General features: G+C 42.4%; 1 protein-coding gene across 1 annotated transcript in view; it reads right to left on the bottom strand.

Moving 5' to 3' along the window:
* Nucleotides 1–2,652: 2,652 nt before the first annotated feature.
* Nucleotides 2,653–18,308, bottom strand: part of SCARB2 (scavenger receptor class B member 2) — a 504,993-nt gene continuing 489,337 nt past the window's right edge. Inside the window, exons 11-12 of the mRNA XM_085640974.1 lie at nucleotides 9,795–9,962; nucleotides 2,653–7,513 (exon numbers count right to left, since the gene is read on the bottom strand). Coding sequence (XP_085497100.1) covers nucleotides 7,472–7,513; nucleotides 9,795–9,962 — 210 coding nt within the window. The 3' untranslated portion in view covers nucleotides 2,653–7,471. The remainder of the gene's footprint in view (nucleotides 7,514–9,794; nucleotides 9,963–18,308) is intronic.

The raw sequence follows: 18,308 nt of genomic DNA, 5'->3' as shown, positions 1-18,308 counted from the left end.
ACACAACCTCAACATAATCTCCTACGCCGACGACACCCAGCTGATCCTCTCCCTGACCAACGACCCCGCCGCCGCCAGAGCCAATCTGCACGAAGGGATGAAAGATGTAGCCGAGTGGATGACGACCAGCCGCCTGAAACTGAACTCAGACAAGACGGAGGTCCTCATCCTGGGCTCTTCGCCCTCCGCCTGGGACGACTCCTGGTGGCCTCCCGCCCTGGGCTCCGCACCCAAACCGACAGACCACGCGCGCAACCTGGGCTTCATCCTGGACTCCTCCCTCTCCATGACCAGGCAAGTCAACGCCGTCTCCTCGGCGTGCTTCAACATCCTACGCATGCTACGGAAGATCTTCTGGTGGATCCCCACCGAGACCAGGAAGACCGTCACCCAGGCCCTCGTCACCAGTCGACTGGACTACGGCAACACCCTCTACGCCGGTACCACCGCCAAGCTCCAGAAGAGACTCCAGCGGATCCAGAACGCCTCTGCCAGACTCATCCTCGACATCCCACGAACCAGCCACATCTCCGGACATCTGAGAGACCTGCATTGGCTCCCCGTCAACAAAAGGATCAACTTCCGCCTCCTCACCCACGCACACAAAGCCCTACACGACCAAGGCCCGAGCTACCTCAACAACCGAATCAACTTCTACGCTCCCAAACGCCACCTCCGATCAGCCAACCACGCCCTCGCCGCCGTCCCCCGCATCCGAAGAGCAACAGGAGGAAGGTCCTTCTCCTACCTGGCCGCCAAGACCTGGAACTCCCTCCCGACCGACCTGCGCCTGACCCAAGACCACCTCTCCTTCAGGAAGAAGCTGAAGACCTGGCTGTTCGAGCAGTAACGGCACCCCCCTCCCCCCAGCGCCTTGAGACCCTACGGGTAAGTAGTGCGCTCTATAAAGGTCTTTGATTGATTGATTGATTGATTGATACATCCCAAAAGGCCTTTTCCTGTTCGCAAACGGGCCGATTCTGAGAATCGGCCCGTTTGCGACCGTTTGCGAACGGGAAAAAGGCTTGATACATATGCCCCCAAATGTTCTACTGATAACGCTAATTTGGGGATTGGGCAGTCTTCGTCAGAATTGTGTTAAAAACACAGAATGTGCCCTACAAAAAGGGAAGTGTAGAGCAGTCGGATATGGAGTAACACTCACATAAATAATTCTGAGGAAAATGAATGACCAAGGAAGGGGGAAGGTGGAAGAACCAATTAATGTGTAAGATGTAACAAGCTAACATTTAAAACAGCTTACTGGTGACAGCGGCCTAGAGGAAATAAGCTGTGGAAAGTTAATGTAGTGAAGGCAACATAAGATACAACGAATGACATTGACAAAGATCTTAATACTGAATGAGGGACTATTAAAGGTGACAGACTGAAAACTGTTTTAAGAGTCAATGAAGAATAGTGGACAAGCATGGGCAGTTCCTCCTCACAAGTGCATATCATCTGGACCCAAAAAGACATTGGGGTGTAGCCACAAAGCCAAGCGGTGACATGAGTGCTGACAGCATAAACATGGGAGAATCAGGATAGCAGTCTTTTCACCACTATCAAAAAGGTAATAAGAGATGTCTGCACAGTTTACCTAGCTGTTTTAAGAGAGTCTGGGGAAGGAAACCTAGAAACCTAGAAATAGCCCTGACAATTGTGGAATGGGGAGGTCATGTGACCGCACAAGAAAGTTCTCTAGAAACATGAAACTGAAAATGGATACAGTTTAATATCTGCTTAGAGCATTCCTCACCCGAATACCATTACTGAAAACCTCTGTCTTGGAGACCTTCCCACAATGCTAAGGGCAAGAGCTGTTCATTTACACATGATGTAGGAATGCAGCAAAATATTACGTTCTAGGAGGAACACCACAAGGCAATAAAGTAAATCAAAGGATATGTCTCTAAAGGGTTATCACAAATGATTACTATTTAGATGACAGGGAGGTATCCAATTACATTTTCGTCTTGAACAGCCTTACTAAGTAAACAACAGCTAGCAAAAGCCGAAAAGGCAGAATAGCTTACCCCAAGACTGGATCAAATACTTAGTGACATGGACAATATCCAAGTGGTGGTATTTTGAAAAATGAAATACTCTGTCTGGATAAAGATTGCAAGGAGATTTTGGGGTACAGTGTTTGACCAACTTCTACACTACTGGATGAGAAGCTCCCTTGAAGACAAAAACCAATCAGACAATATGGTTCCATAACACACATTGATTTGAGACCTGGTCAGTTAGGTCAGAGACACAATATCGATACAATGTTAAGGAATAGTGGTGATTAAGATAAGATGAGCAGGGAGAATGAACACTAAGGAGGAGGCAGGGATAGTTTGGGAGGCAAAATCTGTAATATTCATGGACTTGCAAAAATATGCAGAACTATTTACGTTTTATCGTCCTATGAGAATGCCAGTGGTAATATCTAATTAAAGGGCTTGTCGAGTTTAGATTACTGAATAACTTAAACAATTCTCTTTAAAATAACAGAAAATTACCTGGTCCAAGTGATAAAAGCTGGCTGAGGGAAAATGTACAAACATTTGCCAAAATAATTATGATAAGAAAGGAATATAGTTGCTTTACATCACATCAAAGTAACTGTACAGGACAAAGGGAAATACTCTAAACACAGTATTTGTTAAAAACAAAGTAAAAACTTTTTATTAAGGCATCATTTCTTTTCAAAGGAGGACCTGAAATAAAATTACTAAAGTGCACACAACACAGAAAATACAAGTCTGAATGATGCTTACAGTGAAAAAAGCAGAACCACCGTCTCCTGTAATAAGAAAATGTCATGATCCATTTAAAGCAGCATAACATATTGCAAATCAAAACTGAGTCACAAAAACCATGCTCAAGTTACAATTGTGTTTCGTAGGCAGAGATGTTCAAAAATATAAATGAGACAGCAACATTTTCTTAAGGAATGCCAAAATGGGAGATAATTGTTCAAAACACTCTTAGTAGGTTCCTTTCTAACAAAACATGCACAAAACAAATGATGCTAGTAGGAGTGAAAGGAGCTTCACTTCCAAATCCTGGTTATCAAAAAACCTTCTTGGCAACCAAAGAAGACCAGTTTCAGTATATTGTGTAAGGATACAACAATTAACTGGTAGGAAACATCTAATCGGCAGGCAGGAATAACAATGCTAAGCCAACAGATGAAGAAGGAAATTTAAAGAAAACATAACAGGATTCAAAGATGGCTACAAAGCAGGATCTGTTTCATCCAGCCCTTGGCAACTTTTAAAACTTTACTACAAGCTACTAGGGTGAAAACACCTTGGTGCCATCCTTCGTACTGAACACTGGCTTCACATTAACAACTTTGGTCTGAATGAAAAAACATTCTCTAGCACTGTAGTGTCTTACACTTGTTTTGGATGTAATCTAGCACACAAAGAGTGCCTCATACTTGTGACAGTTGCCCTTGTGCACACATCGCACCTGATTTCATATCAGAAACTAGGTTTTCATTTGTTTGAAAACCTATGTTTTTAAACACTGGAAGTTTCAAAAGTATGAGCCATTTAATAGTGATGAAGATTCATGACAGCCAAACCTCAGACATGAACTTTAAACCCCACCCACCAGCTTAGTTCACTATACTATCCTTCCAAACAAATCGGGATAGTGGGTAAAGCATTGAGTATGTCAATTGTTTACTGCATTTGAGGGCCCTTGCAGGTAACTTCATACGTCCTGCCATTGAGGGAACACCTGCCTTTTCTTCCTTAAGTGGTTAACTGACATGGCTAACAGAAATCTGTTAACCCTGTTAGCTAACTGGTACCCCACTAATATTCAGAGCTCTGAAACTGTGCACATAGAGGGACCACCTCACTCCAGGTCATTATAGACACTATCTTGAGTCCTGAGTTTTTCACGTACGTATCATTGATTTCAGGTGTGTTACTCCAATTATTTCAACTGAAGTAAAACAAGACTACAACACCCAGAACAATTAGGCTAACATATAAAAGCGCAGGCCAGGAAACAGTGTCCATAATGAGATGACTATCCTACATGCAAGTGTTTGTGCAGCAAAGAAACCAAACAGTGTAAAGGTGAAAGACATTGAATTACATAGGGGTCGCTCTTGCGTAAGTCCAAGGTCTAAACATGGAATTCTCATGAATTGTTACTGTTACGATTACTAATGACAGAAAATAATTTGGTATCTCATTTTGGATCAGTCATGGCTTCATATTTAACTTTCTGCTGTCAAATCTTTATACAAAACAATCAGTCTAATTCAACAGCAACACTGACTACTGACTCAAAGCATGCTTGGCTCATTTGAAAACAACTCCAGTGAAGAAATGCTTGCAAGAGACAGCTTCCTTCTAGTCACCATCACAAGTGCGTATGTTTGTATGTTGATTGTGAGCAGAAGCCATTTTTGTGTTAGTGTGCTTAAGAAATAGAATACTAATAACAATTACCCATGTAAAGCAACAATTATTTCCAAATGAATCCAGATTTAGATTTGATCCAATCGATAAGCACCAAAACTCAACCCATACATATGAACATATCAGTAGTCTTTGCAACATGTACTGATTTCCAAGGGAAAAGAGTTGTCGTGTTCACATTTGAAAAAATCTATTACAATCAGTAAGAAATAGATGTCTGATGAAGCAACAGTACTCAGATATGAACAAGTCAAAAGTACCACACTCCTAGTATTTGACATTAAGAATGCACATCTTACTGAAAATGGATGAAGTACCACACAATTTATGACATTATCAAGTTCTTTTTGGACAGGTATCAGAAAAAAACTTGACTCATCCAGGTTTATTTTTTCTTACCTAACCAAACGGTTTCAAAACCCTACCTGTAAAAAATTTAAAGTGCATATTTGCTTTCCTGAGGCTATCAAACTCTTGTTAACGCCAAAGAAAAATGCTTGTTGTTTGAACCAATTTGCAAATCAAATTAAGGTCAAGTGGGAACTGCATGGGATACCCAATGTATATTCTGGCGTTCAGAAAGATTTCATGGTTTGTATAAGTTCATTTTTCATGGCACAAAAATGTACGAATTGTACGAGAAGAAGACTAGGACACTCAGACAGAGCTATCAACAGATACAGAAGACCAAAAGCTCAGGTACAAGAGCACAGGCATCGTGGAAGCCATACCGAGCAGTCAGTAAAACAAGAGATTAACGGAACCAGTTGAAAGAATGCTAAGCAACTAAAAGCAGTAAACCGATCTCGCATCAAAATAGAGCAAAGGCATGATCGAAAAATAACAGGCAAATAATGTGCTTTAGTGGGGGCCTTAAATGGTCAAACAGTTTAAACCACTATAGTCAAAAGTGGCTTCTGGTCTGAAGACCAACAAGCTTAGCAATGAGTTGCTGCAAATGTTTTCTCAGTCACTAAAGAATACTAATCCACAGCAGCAACATGTGAAAGGGAAAAGAGGTGAAGAATAATGGTAAAAAATTGTCATATTAAAATTAGACTAAAACAGCAATTTCTTTACAAGATAGAAGACAATAAAAATAAACGATTTGATCATGATTATAATGGACGCGGAGGAGAAGATGCTGTTGTATGTAGTTATGATTCTCAGATGGAGAATGAATACAGTCCCTTTAACATGTCTCTAGTGCTAACACTAGTGTTCAACATTCTAAATCCTCCAGAACAGAAATCTAGGAGTTTGGCTTCTCTTCATGTAAGTAAAGCTTGAGAAGGAGAGCATATTTTCAATTACAATTTATGTAATCGAAATTCTTTCACCAATCCCTTGGCAATCTAGGTCATTATTGAGATCTTCCCAAAAAACGTATGTTAACATCGGTGAAATAAATGTGAGCTATTATCAAGGAGAACGAGATTCTTTATCTTGGGCAGAAACCATCCATGGAGAAATCAGAAAAAGACCGGTTTGACCCAAGGGTATTTCATTTGTCTACTATTAACATACTGTTAACTACTGAAATGGATAATTTTAATGTATCTTAAACATTTTCTCCATTAAAATTTCTAACTCATTCTAAACTGGCTGTAGAAAGTACCATCCAAAAAAAAGCCTGCTATGGTGCGTTAGTAGCAAGTACCAATCTATAGCACTCCCTGTCTGGGCGTCTTGGAATAAAGGTTACTAGACCTGTCAAATGTAACACATGGTGAACAAGAGAATTAGGTCTTCCTTTTTCATCCAAATACTGGAGTCATTTTAGGCCACAATATTCGTGGCTGAACTGACATGTATATACATTTAAATTGAGAGCAAAAGCTATTACATAATTTCAGATTTAAGTTTAGGATACTCATGGGCAACTATCGCACCTGAAATCCGTACCCTGGGGCACGTAATATGCAGTTTCTGTTAGTGTAGGCTGCACTGTGCTAAAATATTAATTAAGCGCAACAGTGAAATGGGACTTTTTCTTCCATACAATATATATGTGCCCACCTGAGCAGACCCTGTGCTTAATTCCAAGTTGACTACATCACAACCATTGCTGGCAAGCAAGACTATCATCATAGGTCTCAAGAGTTTCAAATATTTTATAAAACATCAATTTCTAATTGTTAAATGTTTTGTCTTTTGCTTAACGTAAAATATTTCCGTACATACATAATAGTTGGTTAATGTTAAAACAGCTGATTTACTTAAATGCACCGGCTCAATCGTTTCTAAATTGGCCATAGCAGAGGTTGATCGACAACCACTTTTATACTTTGACATTCTTCTCAACCATTTGGGAGGTTTACAAAAACATTCCAGTAAATTATGTTTTAAACTTATAACAGCGTGGTGCCCATTGGTACATCTTGTCATAGTTTTATTGCTTTCAAAACCATAATAATAATTAGAGTGTGATTTTAGTAAATACAACTTCTTATAACTGTCAATGCAAGCACATACATCAATGGGGTCCATATAATCACTCTGACCGCCTGCATCTTACACTTGAAACAGAAGTTTACATATGTATTGACTTTCTTACTGCTTTAAGAGAATATATATCTTATTTATGTAACCTGCAGGTAAACAAACTCCTCATGAAAACAATATAAGCAAAGTTCCCTTCTTACGTCACTTGTTTCATTTTCACATTTAAATATCAATTTATTATTAAAATTATTATTTAAATTTGTCACCTAAATTGCCATGGACAGCTGGACACTCCGAGCTGAACGGCTTCATACAATTGTTAGGGGATTAAAAAACAACATATTACCGTGGCTGGAAAACTTCCTTTGTGTCACATGATTATACCTACACAACATTATGTGACAGTCAAAGTTCAGTTAGTTTAAAACGGTCTTAAAAGTTAGTTTTGTTCCGGTTGTTGATTTGCATCTCTCCATGATTACAATGAATGACGCTTAGCATGCAAAGGGTTAGGTATCGCTGTAGACTCCTAAGTGGTTGACCTTTTTTTCAGTCTGCATAGTTTTGCCTTTACTAAAGATAAGAAATTAGGACGTCCGAATGAGTGGTCCAGCTTCCTCTGGGGTGCCCTGAAATGGAAAAGGATATGGGGACACATATTAGCATTTTAGTAATTATTAAACATATATACAAAACATGAACACTAAATGTAACTAACATACCAGAACATCTTTAAAAAAGGCTGGGTTATTCTCACCTGGAGAATGCAAAAAAGACTCTACTTTCAGTGTCAAAATATATCATGTGCGATAAATATCCTTTAGAAGGCTGCTTGTAAGCAGGGCCCTTGTGTTAGAGAAGATAAGTGTAATCCAAATTTAGCTACCTGTAAGCGATAAGGAGAACTGCTCCAAAGCAAATTTATTTTGGTTTAATATGAAACGTTTATATTGTTTTCCCCATTAAGGTGATATACGGGAAAAATAAATATAAACTATCAGGATGTTCAAACTAGGTTGAATTAAACACCATAGCACCCCAACTGTACATCTGGCCCAGCAATTCCTCTTAAGCTCTAGAGAACATTTTACAATATTATCTTTACTGTCATTAAATAAGAAAGGGGCCCTTGACTCTGAATGGTGGAAAAGACAGGATTTAAATAAACAAGGTAACGTGTAATTCATTCATGCAAAAAAAACAAATCGTTTTATTCATTCACTGTCCCAAGGCTGTGTTGATAAAGACTAGGGGTCTAACTGGGCATTTGGCGGACATGGTATTTCCTAGCAAACACAACGGATGACCATGTCCGCCAAATGCGCCGTCTGCCCGCCTCATGTAAAGTCAAGCACACTGCAAATATACTGTTGATGGAGCGGCTCCGCCAATGGAATTCTTCCTCTGACTGAATAAAGGCTGTCAGAACAAGCATTGGCATAGCCAATAGGTCTCGCCTTCGGGACATTATAAGTGTTTAGCCATGCAACAGTTGATGTTGCACCAAGGATATTGTGCTGAATAATTAAATACTTATAAAGTCCCAAAGGCAAGACCTATTGGCTATGTAAACTGTTACCATATCGCGCCCATAGCCTGGATATCCCCTTCTTCTGGGAAGCGAGAGATTGCTCTAGGGTGCTCAACTATTTAAATTCACTATTCACAAATTAATCTAATGTGGACATCCTAAAAATATTGCACAAAGCAACACGGGACAACCAAGCAGGTAATCTAAAAGTGCACCTATGCATAAACTTGCAAACTCCACACGCCCATCAAGTACACTTACAAAGAGGAGCCAATTCTATCCAATTTGGAATATTACTATCCCCCCCTCGAAATTCCATTCATAAAAAGACTCAAATAGAGTCTGTAAACACTGGCATCACAGAACACATTCAAACAACCACAGTCTTTGCTAAGGCAAACCCCCTTAATACACTTAGAGCTACTTCCACAAATTATTGTTTTGGCTGCTAAGTTGTTTGAGATCTTTGGTGATCAGGCACTAAGGTCTGACATGGCTGTAAGGGGCAAGAAAAATGACTACCAAAGTGTGGGGGTAGTTTTTTCATTTTTTTTCAAAAAAATACTCATAATTTCTGAGCTTTTTTTTTTTTTTTAAAACAAATACCTTTTGAAAGGTTTGATAGCTGACTATTTTGCTGACGGTCCCGTCTCTCACACTTTTCATACATTGATAGGAGCCACCATGACGGTAGTTCCCGTCAATGTACAAAGCTGTCTGCAACGCTTGTAGATAACTCTAAATTTGGTGGGTGGAGGTCCCTTGGGACAGCAGAGGTATTATCCTCCACAATCTTGATGGACTAAAGTCCTCTACCAAACTGTAAATCAGGCCCTAGTCCGACAACCTGACCAGGCTAGGTCTGTAGTGACTGAATGGAATTACTAGTCATTTTACTGCCGATCCAATTCAACAAACACTTCATGAGGAGTATTAAACACAGACGCTGCACCTCACACAGAAAAAAAACATCTCAGACCTATACTGTACTTTCCACAGCTGAGGCTAACACAAATCACTCTTATGTTTTCTCCTTCTTAGCAGAGTGTTATGGAAAAGTAGAAATCAACTGCTAAAACGTTGAATGGAAATGGAGGATAAGTTGTGACAGAAGTAGCTGATAATTAAAACATACAAAATAGGGGGTGTAATGCAGTGATAAAAAGAAAGGCATAAGTAAATGGAGTGCCAGACTGTGAAAATGAGAGAAGTATGGAAAAAACTGTTCCATACATCTAGAAGAAAAATGTGACTGGTACATTTAGAAACCGTTTAAATGTAGACACGTGAAAAATAAACAATGGAAAACCTTTTAAATGGATTCTTAACAAGACATTAGCCCTGACTAAAGAGGAAAACTGTAATCGAGAAATACAAACCTCTTCCCTTCTAGGGTAAAGTCTCTGTGTTTTGCACGAGATCACAATAAAGATAATGCCAAACACAAGTCCCAGCGCCATGATCATGTAGGGGATGTTCACCACCACGCTGCTCTCTCTCAGAATTGACATTAGTTTTCTTGCGGATTCATCGTCAATCTCGACGCTCTGGCAATTACATAATAAAAATGATCAACTTTACAATGTGAATATTCATCCTGACTGTAAAACAGTTAACAATTTAAGACAAGTTACCTTGCTGTTATTTGTACAGAATAGTAATACACATAGTGGTATATACTTATATCAATTATGAAATAAACATTAACAATAGACAACAAACAAGCCTGTAACGATAACCCTTTAAAAATCAAAAAGTGCTTTTAGTCCACAAAAGTTTACACGAGTCAGAATAAAGAAAAAAAAAGGAGTTTCAGGAAACAAAAAGTCTTAGAAGGGGACCAAAAGAATTAAAACGAGTAGGATTGTTTTATACTTAAGGTAGTAGAGAGCACGAGGACAAAAAACAACGGAACCAGAATCATGAGGTGGGGCAATGGCAACTGGAAGGCTGAACTCCACAGAAACACCGACATACACCCCAATAAAGGTCTGAATCAATCAGGTTAACATACCAATGAGTTTTACAACCCTCAAGACATTCTGGGGAGGGGTGTTTGACTTCATTGACAATGTGTTCAAAATCAAAACAATGAGGGATTTCGCTGCCCTAACCACTGCTTTTAAGAGATCGGATCTTCACTCTGAGAATGACAAGGAGCTAATGGACTTACTACTGACCGCGGCTGTCAAACTGGTGCTAACCAACTGGAAAGACTCTAGCAAAACCACCTACCAGTGTAGCGCTACAATACTCCCCATGGAAGGCATCATCCAAGGGACTATGGGAGACTCTGGACAAGTCCCTAGACCCATACAAGCCCCCATGAATGTGAGACACTAAACTGCTACCACGGAGGAAGCTCTGTTAACTCCTCTCAAGAATCCTGAGCTGGGGACATTTGATATGCGGTCTGATCTATCGACCTCTAGGGGTCGTGCCGTGAATGTGAATGTATACCTCTCTTTTGGGCTATTCTATCTCTTTCTCCTTTCCTTTCCTGCTTTGCTATCCTTTTCCGAACTGTATAACTTCCTTCTTTCAAACTACAACCAAGCACATGGGTAAGCACTGCCATAGCATTGTACTAACGTCCAGGGCCGAATTCGGAAAGTATGTTTCAACGGTGGTAACTTATTTCAATTCTCATTGATGAGGTCTTCCCCAACTACAGGACTTTCACAACATATTAACCCACCTCGGGGACACTGCAAGTATTTAAAATAGTGTGTGTTTCTTGTGTGAAAATTCATACTGTAAAACATAAAACAGTGTCTTTACATGTATGTGCAAAGAGTCCACTCATACCATTCAAATACAAGACTTACCCTATTATGGGGTAATTATGGAGATTATGGTCATGATAGAGGGGCACCTCTCTTGTAGTTACACACTCAGTATATGGTAAAAATCACATAAAAAGATAAAGAAGAATAACAAAAGCTTCCATCTTCATTCCTACTTGCTTGAACAGTAACCAAATCAGCGGTTACATAATAGTGTCAAAGTATACGTAATGCATTCATTATTAAGTCTAGGGGCATTGATGCGGTTTACATATAGTCACTATGAGGCCAAAATAGTAAGTGACACAAGTTAATGTCCCATACAGCATAAAACAGTAACAAAAAGGATCATGTTAGATCAACCGCCAACCCAACCAAATGGACAAGGGCAACATAAACTGTTCTCTTTAATCTCACATGTGGATTCACTCGCTAGATTTATTGGGGAGGAATGCCTAATGCAAAGTGGCAATAACAACATACATGGTTATCTTTTATCTCCCGAGTGTGAAATCATTCCTTTCAGTAAACCTGGTGGGAGTAATATATGCCATAATTTGTTGATTATTTATTAGGCCCCTTCTTATTAGGGAAATTGTACTGAGAAATGGGATTATACATACCACACAGGTCTACTGACCAAGAAATTATAGGAGAAGGAATACCCCAAGAGAATAATAAAGAGAGCAACAACAAAGCGCGTAAGGACTTTTCGCAGCACTGGATGTGTGCTGATGGCACCTGGAGGAGCCAACATGAGCAAGAGGGAGGAGGCTGAAACACCCTGTCGTAGGGCTTTAAAGAGCGGCAGGACTTCCCACTGTGTGCGACACTGGTTGCTTGGGAGTCTGTGTCCAGAGGCTGATCGTGCCTGGAAGCGCCAATGCAAGAAATGGGGAGGAGGCTGACACACCCCCTCACAGCAGGACAAAGTGCATCAGGACTTCCTGCTGTGTGAGACACTTTTTGTTTGGGTCTCTGTATCCAAAAGACTGATCGAGCCTGGAGGCACAATTGCGTGCAAGGGGGCAGAGGCTGACATACCCCCTAACAGCGCTACAAAGTGCCTTGGGACTTCCCTCTGTGCGGTATGCACCTGGGTGAAGCCCGGGCCAAGGGCAGGCCCTTCCTATGGCTGAAAGAGACTGGGCTGGGCAACCTCTCTGTGAAGATCAGGTTTCTGCCTGCGATACAGTAAGTTCTTTCTGGCCATCTTGTACTTCTCTTGCTCTTTTCCAACTGTGCCAAATTACTGTTTTTAGTGTACGTCGATATGTGGAAGAGGAAACCCACCACTGTGAGGGGGAACCCACGGGCAGGCACCATAGTATTATATCTAAATAACGCCATGGGAGTACTGGAGGACATTCATCCGCCAGAGACCAGTGATAGTTTCAACACTCATTTGCAGCAGTCAGGCACCAGGGGGAGAAATCTGTGCACAGCAATTATTTCAGATGAGTTAATCACCTTCAATGCTGTGCATGATGATGTATCGGTTGCACCCATCCCACAAGACTCATGTTGTTCGTCAGCCCTGGCCAAAAAGAAGCAATGCAGGAAAGGAAAAATTGCCCAGGTTGCTTGCCCTACATTGGAGGGGCTGTGCCAGCTATGGTAGGGCCTGGAATGTCGGCTCTGGGCATAGTTAGTAAGATCACAAGTCTAGAAAACAAATTAGCAAACCTGATATCTGCCGTAATGAGTAGACTGGACTCCCTTGAGTCGTACATTCTGGGAAAAACTACAGGGGCCATTATCATAGGCCTTTGACTAAGGATGTAAGCACAGACACTAAAATGGACGGGGGTCCTGCCACTGTTCAGAGGGACTTTCCAGCTTCACTTATGCCCTCTGTGCAATCCCAGGTGTTTCAACAACATCTAGCCTGGGAGCCTTACAGTGCAGGGATTAGTCATAAGGCAGCTCATGGTAACATCCCTGAAATCCAGGCCACAAATGAGGACCAGTCACAAGCACTACCTCCACTGGGCCGTCAAACTCTCCAGCTACCTCCACAGGCCACTTCGTTTGTACTAGTCCTTAAAAGTGTTTCTCCAGTGAAGCCAAGTATCCGTGAAATCTACGAACAATTGCTAAATAAGGCTGTGCACTGTCTTAAAAGGATGCCAGACAGACTATGGCAACTACGTAGTGAGATGAATCATGTTCAAAGGGTCTCCTGGGTTGGCAACCACCCAAAATCAGACAGTATTGACTGTATTGTTGTTAACTTTAGGAGCAGAGCAACTATTAAGCAAATCTTGGGCAGACTTAACCTTCAAATACATGATCATTCTGCTATTGATGTCCTACTATTAGGCTGTTTTTATAGACCAGTCAACAATTCTACCTGGCCATCACAAAGCACCATCAATTGTGTCGGTACTATGAATAGATTTCTTCCGCTAACAGAGCTAGATCAACTAGACTGATTCAAACAAGCCAGTTGACTCTAAATCCTGTATGGATTTAGACGTGGGTTACGACACGGCCATCCTTCTAATGAGGGTGAGCAGTCCTCCTATTCCAACTGAGGAAGGATGGGTGCTTTGGAAAAAACTGAGGTGACGGAAAAAGAGTTTTTGGAATGTGGCAAGTTACAAATCCGGACTGGTAGTATTTTATTAAACCCAATACAGTTTTGTACTTTTGAGAAACATGGCTAGTAGAACCTCAGTTTATTGATGGGTTAGTAACATACTACACTTCTGCGATTGCAGGCTCCATGTGCAGGGCCAAAAAATGTGGACTAATCTGGCCTTGCCATACTATCAGATTATAGTAATTAGGTGAAGAAGAGCATGCATACTACTGGTACATTTTTATAATAATGTTTTCGATGTTTACAATTCTGTCATAGCAACAACAAGGTTTGAGTAAATTTGAGGGTAGCTATGTGGTTGTGTGGATGGGGGATTTTAATGCTAAACACTGTCAAGTGTCTCCAGAAATATCTTGTGGTTTGCAGAAAACTGAAGGAGAGCCTACAACACACTTTTCCCACAACCCCTATAGAGACAAACTGAATTTGTTAATAATAAGGTACTATCTACACCTTGTGAGGAGGACGCTGTACTTGTTGGAGAAGGGACTGCAAGTCCCAGGAAGCCCGGAGATTTTGCCCCGCACCCGTGCCTCCTTGCCGCAGCCTTCATCAGCAGCTCGCCGCTCCCGCTTCGCGGGAGCCGCTTCACCTTGTGAGGAGGACGCTGTACTTGTTGGAGAAGGGACTGCAAGTCCCAGGAAGCCCGGAGGTTTTGCCCCGCACCTGTGCCTCCTTGCCGCAGCCTACATCAGCAGCTCGCCGCTCCAGCTTCGCGGGAGCTGCTTCACCTTGTGAGGAGGACGCTGTACTTGTTGGAGAAGGGACTGCAAGTCCCAGGAAGCCCGGAGGTTTTGCCCCGCACCTGTGCCTCCTTGCCGCAGCCTACATCAGCAGCTCGCCGCTCCAGCTTCGCGGGAGCCGCTTCACCTTGTGAGGAGGACGCTGTACTTGTTGGAGAAGGGACTGCAAGTCCCAGGAAGCCCGGAGGTTTTGCCCCACACTTGTGCCTCCTTGCTGCAGCCTACATCAGCAGCTCGCCGCTTCGTGGGAGCCAGTTCGCGGGAGCCGCTTCACCTTTTGAGGAGGACGCTGTACTTGTTGGAGAAGGGACTGCAAGTCCCAGGAAGCCCGGAGGTTTTGCCCCGCACCTGTGCTTCCTTGCCGCAGCCTACATCAGCAGCTCGCCCCTCCCGCTTCACAGAACGCGCGCAGGCGCGTGCCGGGCTAAGCCCGGGCCAAGGGCGGACCCGTCTGAGCCCGACGGAGACCGGACGAGGCCGGCCCCCCCTCTAAAAGCGCATATACCACAAGGTCAGTCCAGATAAATATAGTATTTGCTCCTATTAATTTCTGTTGACTGTCTGGGCCCAAACATTTACGATGAGTAAGCGAGACGGGAAGTTGATGGGTGCATCCAATGGTGGCAGGGTAGCGGGGACGTTGGACCAATTTATTTTAAGGGCAGCTTCTGTGCTTGAGAAAGAGATAGCGATTACTGAGCGAAGATTATCCCTGGACCCGCAACTAACCAAAAGATCGTCCCTGGGTTCAATCGCCTCTGCTCTCTCTCCGGTGCACTCGGCGGTAAACTCTTGTACGCCTACGACTAATAATGAAGCTAGCGGCTCTGCGCTCACCCGAACAGGTTTCTTTTCGGAGAGTACTGTACAACCATCAGTAGCTGCAACCAATACCGATGTCAGCATGCCTTTACAAACTTCAGCCAGATCTACAAAAAAAAACATAACTAAAACCAATAAAACCATTCCAGATCCTGCAGCTAAAAGGAAGAGGGGAGGTGGACCACAAAGGGCGTCAATTGCGAAAGTGCCAAGGATTAACAACAAAGGTGGTTGTGATTTAGCAGATGAATGCAGTACATCAGGCAATCATGCCCCGGCCTTTCCGGACTTCAACTTTTCATCTTTGGGTGGCCCTAGCCAGAATTCCAATGAGGAAATGTGGAGAAGGCTGGAAAATTTACTATCAACCTTACTATCTCCTATTACATATAGACTGGGCCGGATAGAGGACTGATTAACTAATCCCAGGTTAAGACAGGCTTTTCCGTGCTCAAGGACTTACTTGTCCAATCTAAGCCTACTCCTGTGATTATAAACAGTAATACGGGGCTTTTGGTGCCAGACAAGGATTTAGCCAAACATAAGCCCCCAAGTCTGCAGGCAATTAAGGCAACTGCTTCTGGGCCACCCACGAATGTAGCTGTAGTAATACAATAAAAAAACAGTCCCTTTGCACAAGGATGATGCTGACTTAGGGAACATGTCTAGTTAATTTGCACAATCAATTTCGAGCTCTCCGGATGTTGACAGAGTGGAAGTAGTAAACGTCTCAATGCAGGATAATAACTGTAAAAACTGCCCTTTAGCCGGACAAGTCAGTAAATCTATTCGCCGACAAGGATCCAGAGGCTTGGGACAGAATGCTGTGCAAGCTAATCCTCCGTCCCTTCACCCTCCTTCGGCAGCTGCCCCTTTAGTGGTCGTCCTGAGGAACGTTCCACCACTGCGGGAAGCGCAGTCTGAAACTACTGACCAACTGTTGCTAAAATCTTTGCACTGATTTAACAATCGTCTTAAGGATGTTGGGATTTGGGAGGAGGGAGTTGATAAGCACATGATTATGGCCAGATGAACTCCGTGGATTGGCCCTTAGAGGAAGGAAGGAAATGGTGATTGTGTTGTTGTTAATTTTAACAATGTCCATATAATCAGATTTCTCTTGAATAATTTGGGTGGGATGCCAGGATGACACATGGATAAAGTGTCCATTTTACCATTAGGGTTATTTTTATAAATCTGGGCCATACTATTCTAATGTGCTGAATTCCCATGGGAAGGATAGGCAATTTTGGACACCTCTCGGCATAGCACATAGACCATTAGAGGTCCCTTTGACCAATAGATTTGCTCCACTATCCGATTTAGCCATATGTGATTGACTACATCCACCAACCCCGACTCGGGCTGAGCATATGGATAGCTCTCCTACCCCCCCACTAACCCCTATAAAGGGAATCCACAAAGTAGAGGATAAGAGCCAGGTGTGTGCGAAGTCCGTATCATGTCTGGTAAAGTCTGCTGATATAACTCCCTCCCTAATTTCCCTGCTATCCTGGAATATTGCCGGTGTTTACTTTCAAAAACCCTGTCCGCTGATTGGTCATGCTCTATTGAGGGGTATGATATCATTGCCTTTCAAGAGACTTGGTCAGTAGACATGATCTACCGCCCAGGTTATCTAGCTTTTGGTAAAGCGGCTGTTGCAAATAGTAAGGGGAGATCTAGTGGGGGATTGATTATATGGGTTAAGCAACAGATATCGTTCCAAATAGCGGAAGTACCAGTAGATAGCCCAGACATTCTTGCTATTAAGATTCGTGTAAAGGGTGAGTTAGACTTTATCTTATTTAATGTATATGCGAGAGGGATTGCGGGTGGGAAAGCATCACCAACTATTGCCCTCCCGGATACAATTACTGATGAATTAGTTGGCACAAATGTCCTGGTGATTGTACGTGATTTTAATTGTACATTTGAGCCCCTAGGCCTAGACGACTGTAGTCTCAGTATGGAGGAAGACCAGAATTGGGGGATACTGTCTTTATCATTGCCACCAATCATCAAGTGTACTGAGGCGGCGTTACAATTAAAAAGCTTATCCCTCGGGAGGGGGCTAAGGGCTGTTAACGGGAGATCACCCTCAGATATAGAATGTACTAATACGTTCTCTACTGGGACTAGAAGAAGCAGAATAGACTATATTCTCATTAGCTTAGAGCTCTGGCCTAGACTTGTGGATGTGATGGTACACCATAGACCGTAGAGTGACCACAATCCATTAGTACTAACCTTAGCTAGGATGGGGTTGGATCCCACACTGGCGGACATGAAAACTGCAATAGGAGAAGTAACTATGTCACAAGATTGCCGACGGCTGACATGGGCCGTGGTCTTAGAAGATGAAGGCACCCTGACGCAGATTAAGGCAACGGTGGAAGAAACTTTACTAATGCTTGGCTCATTAGATTCTCCTGATAAATACTTTTTAGATTTTAAGAAGGCTCATGAGGATCTATTTGCAAAACTGAAGACCCTGTTCACAAAAAACAAGAAACCAATTAGGCACCATACAAAAAATCAGCCAACTGGTATAATGAGGCTTGCGGAGTTGCATTTAAGCATCTTACAAAAGCAATCAAGAAAGGGGTTCCTCAAGAGGTCAAATTAGCAAGGGTAAATTACAAAAAAGCACAAATAAAGCTTAACTAATGCTAGTAATAGGAAGAATTGGTCAAATTTTTGGCAATTAGTCAAATGGGGCAGTGGTGTGATAGGGCCCACACCAGTGAACAATGTACCTCCCGAACTCTGGGTGGAATACTATCAAGCCCAATTTGCTTCCTCGTCGAGTATTGTTACTGAATACCCTGTGGTTAATACTGATGTTGTTTTAATATTTGACAAAGGGGAGATAGAAAGGGTCCTGGACGGGGTTCCAGCAGGGAGGGCACCTGGCCCGGATTGCATCCCGGCCGA

The sequence above is a fragment of the Triturus cristatus genome, chromosome 2_2, assembly GCF_964204655.1.
Source record: "Triturus cristatus chromosome 2_2, aTriCri1.1, whole genome shotgun sequence".
NCBI lineage: Eukaryota > Metazoa > Chordata > Amphibia > Caudata > Salamandridae > Triturus > Triturus cristatus.
This window is presented reverse-complemented; position numbering and strand designations above follow the sequence as displayed.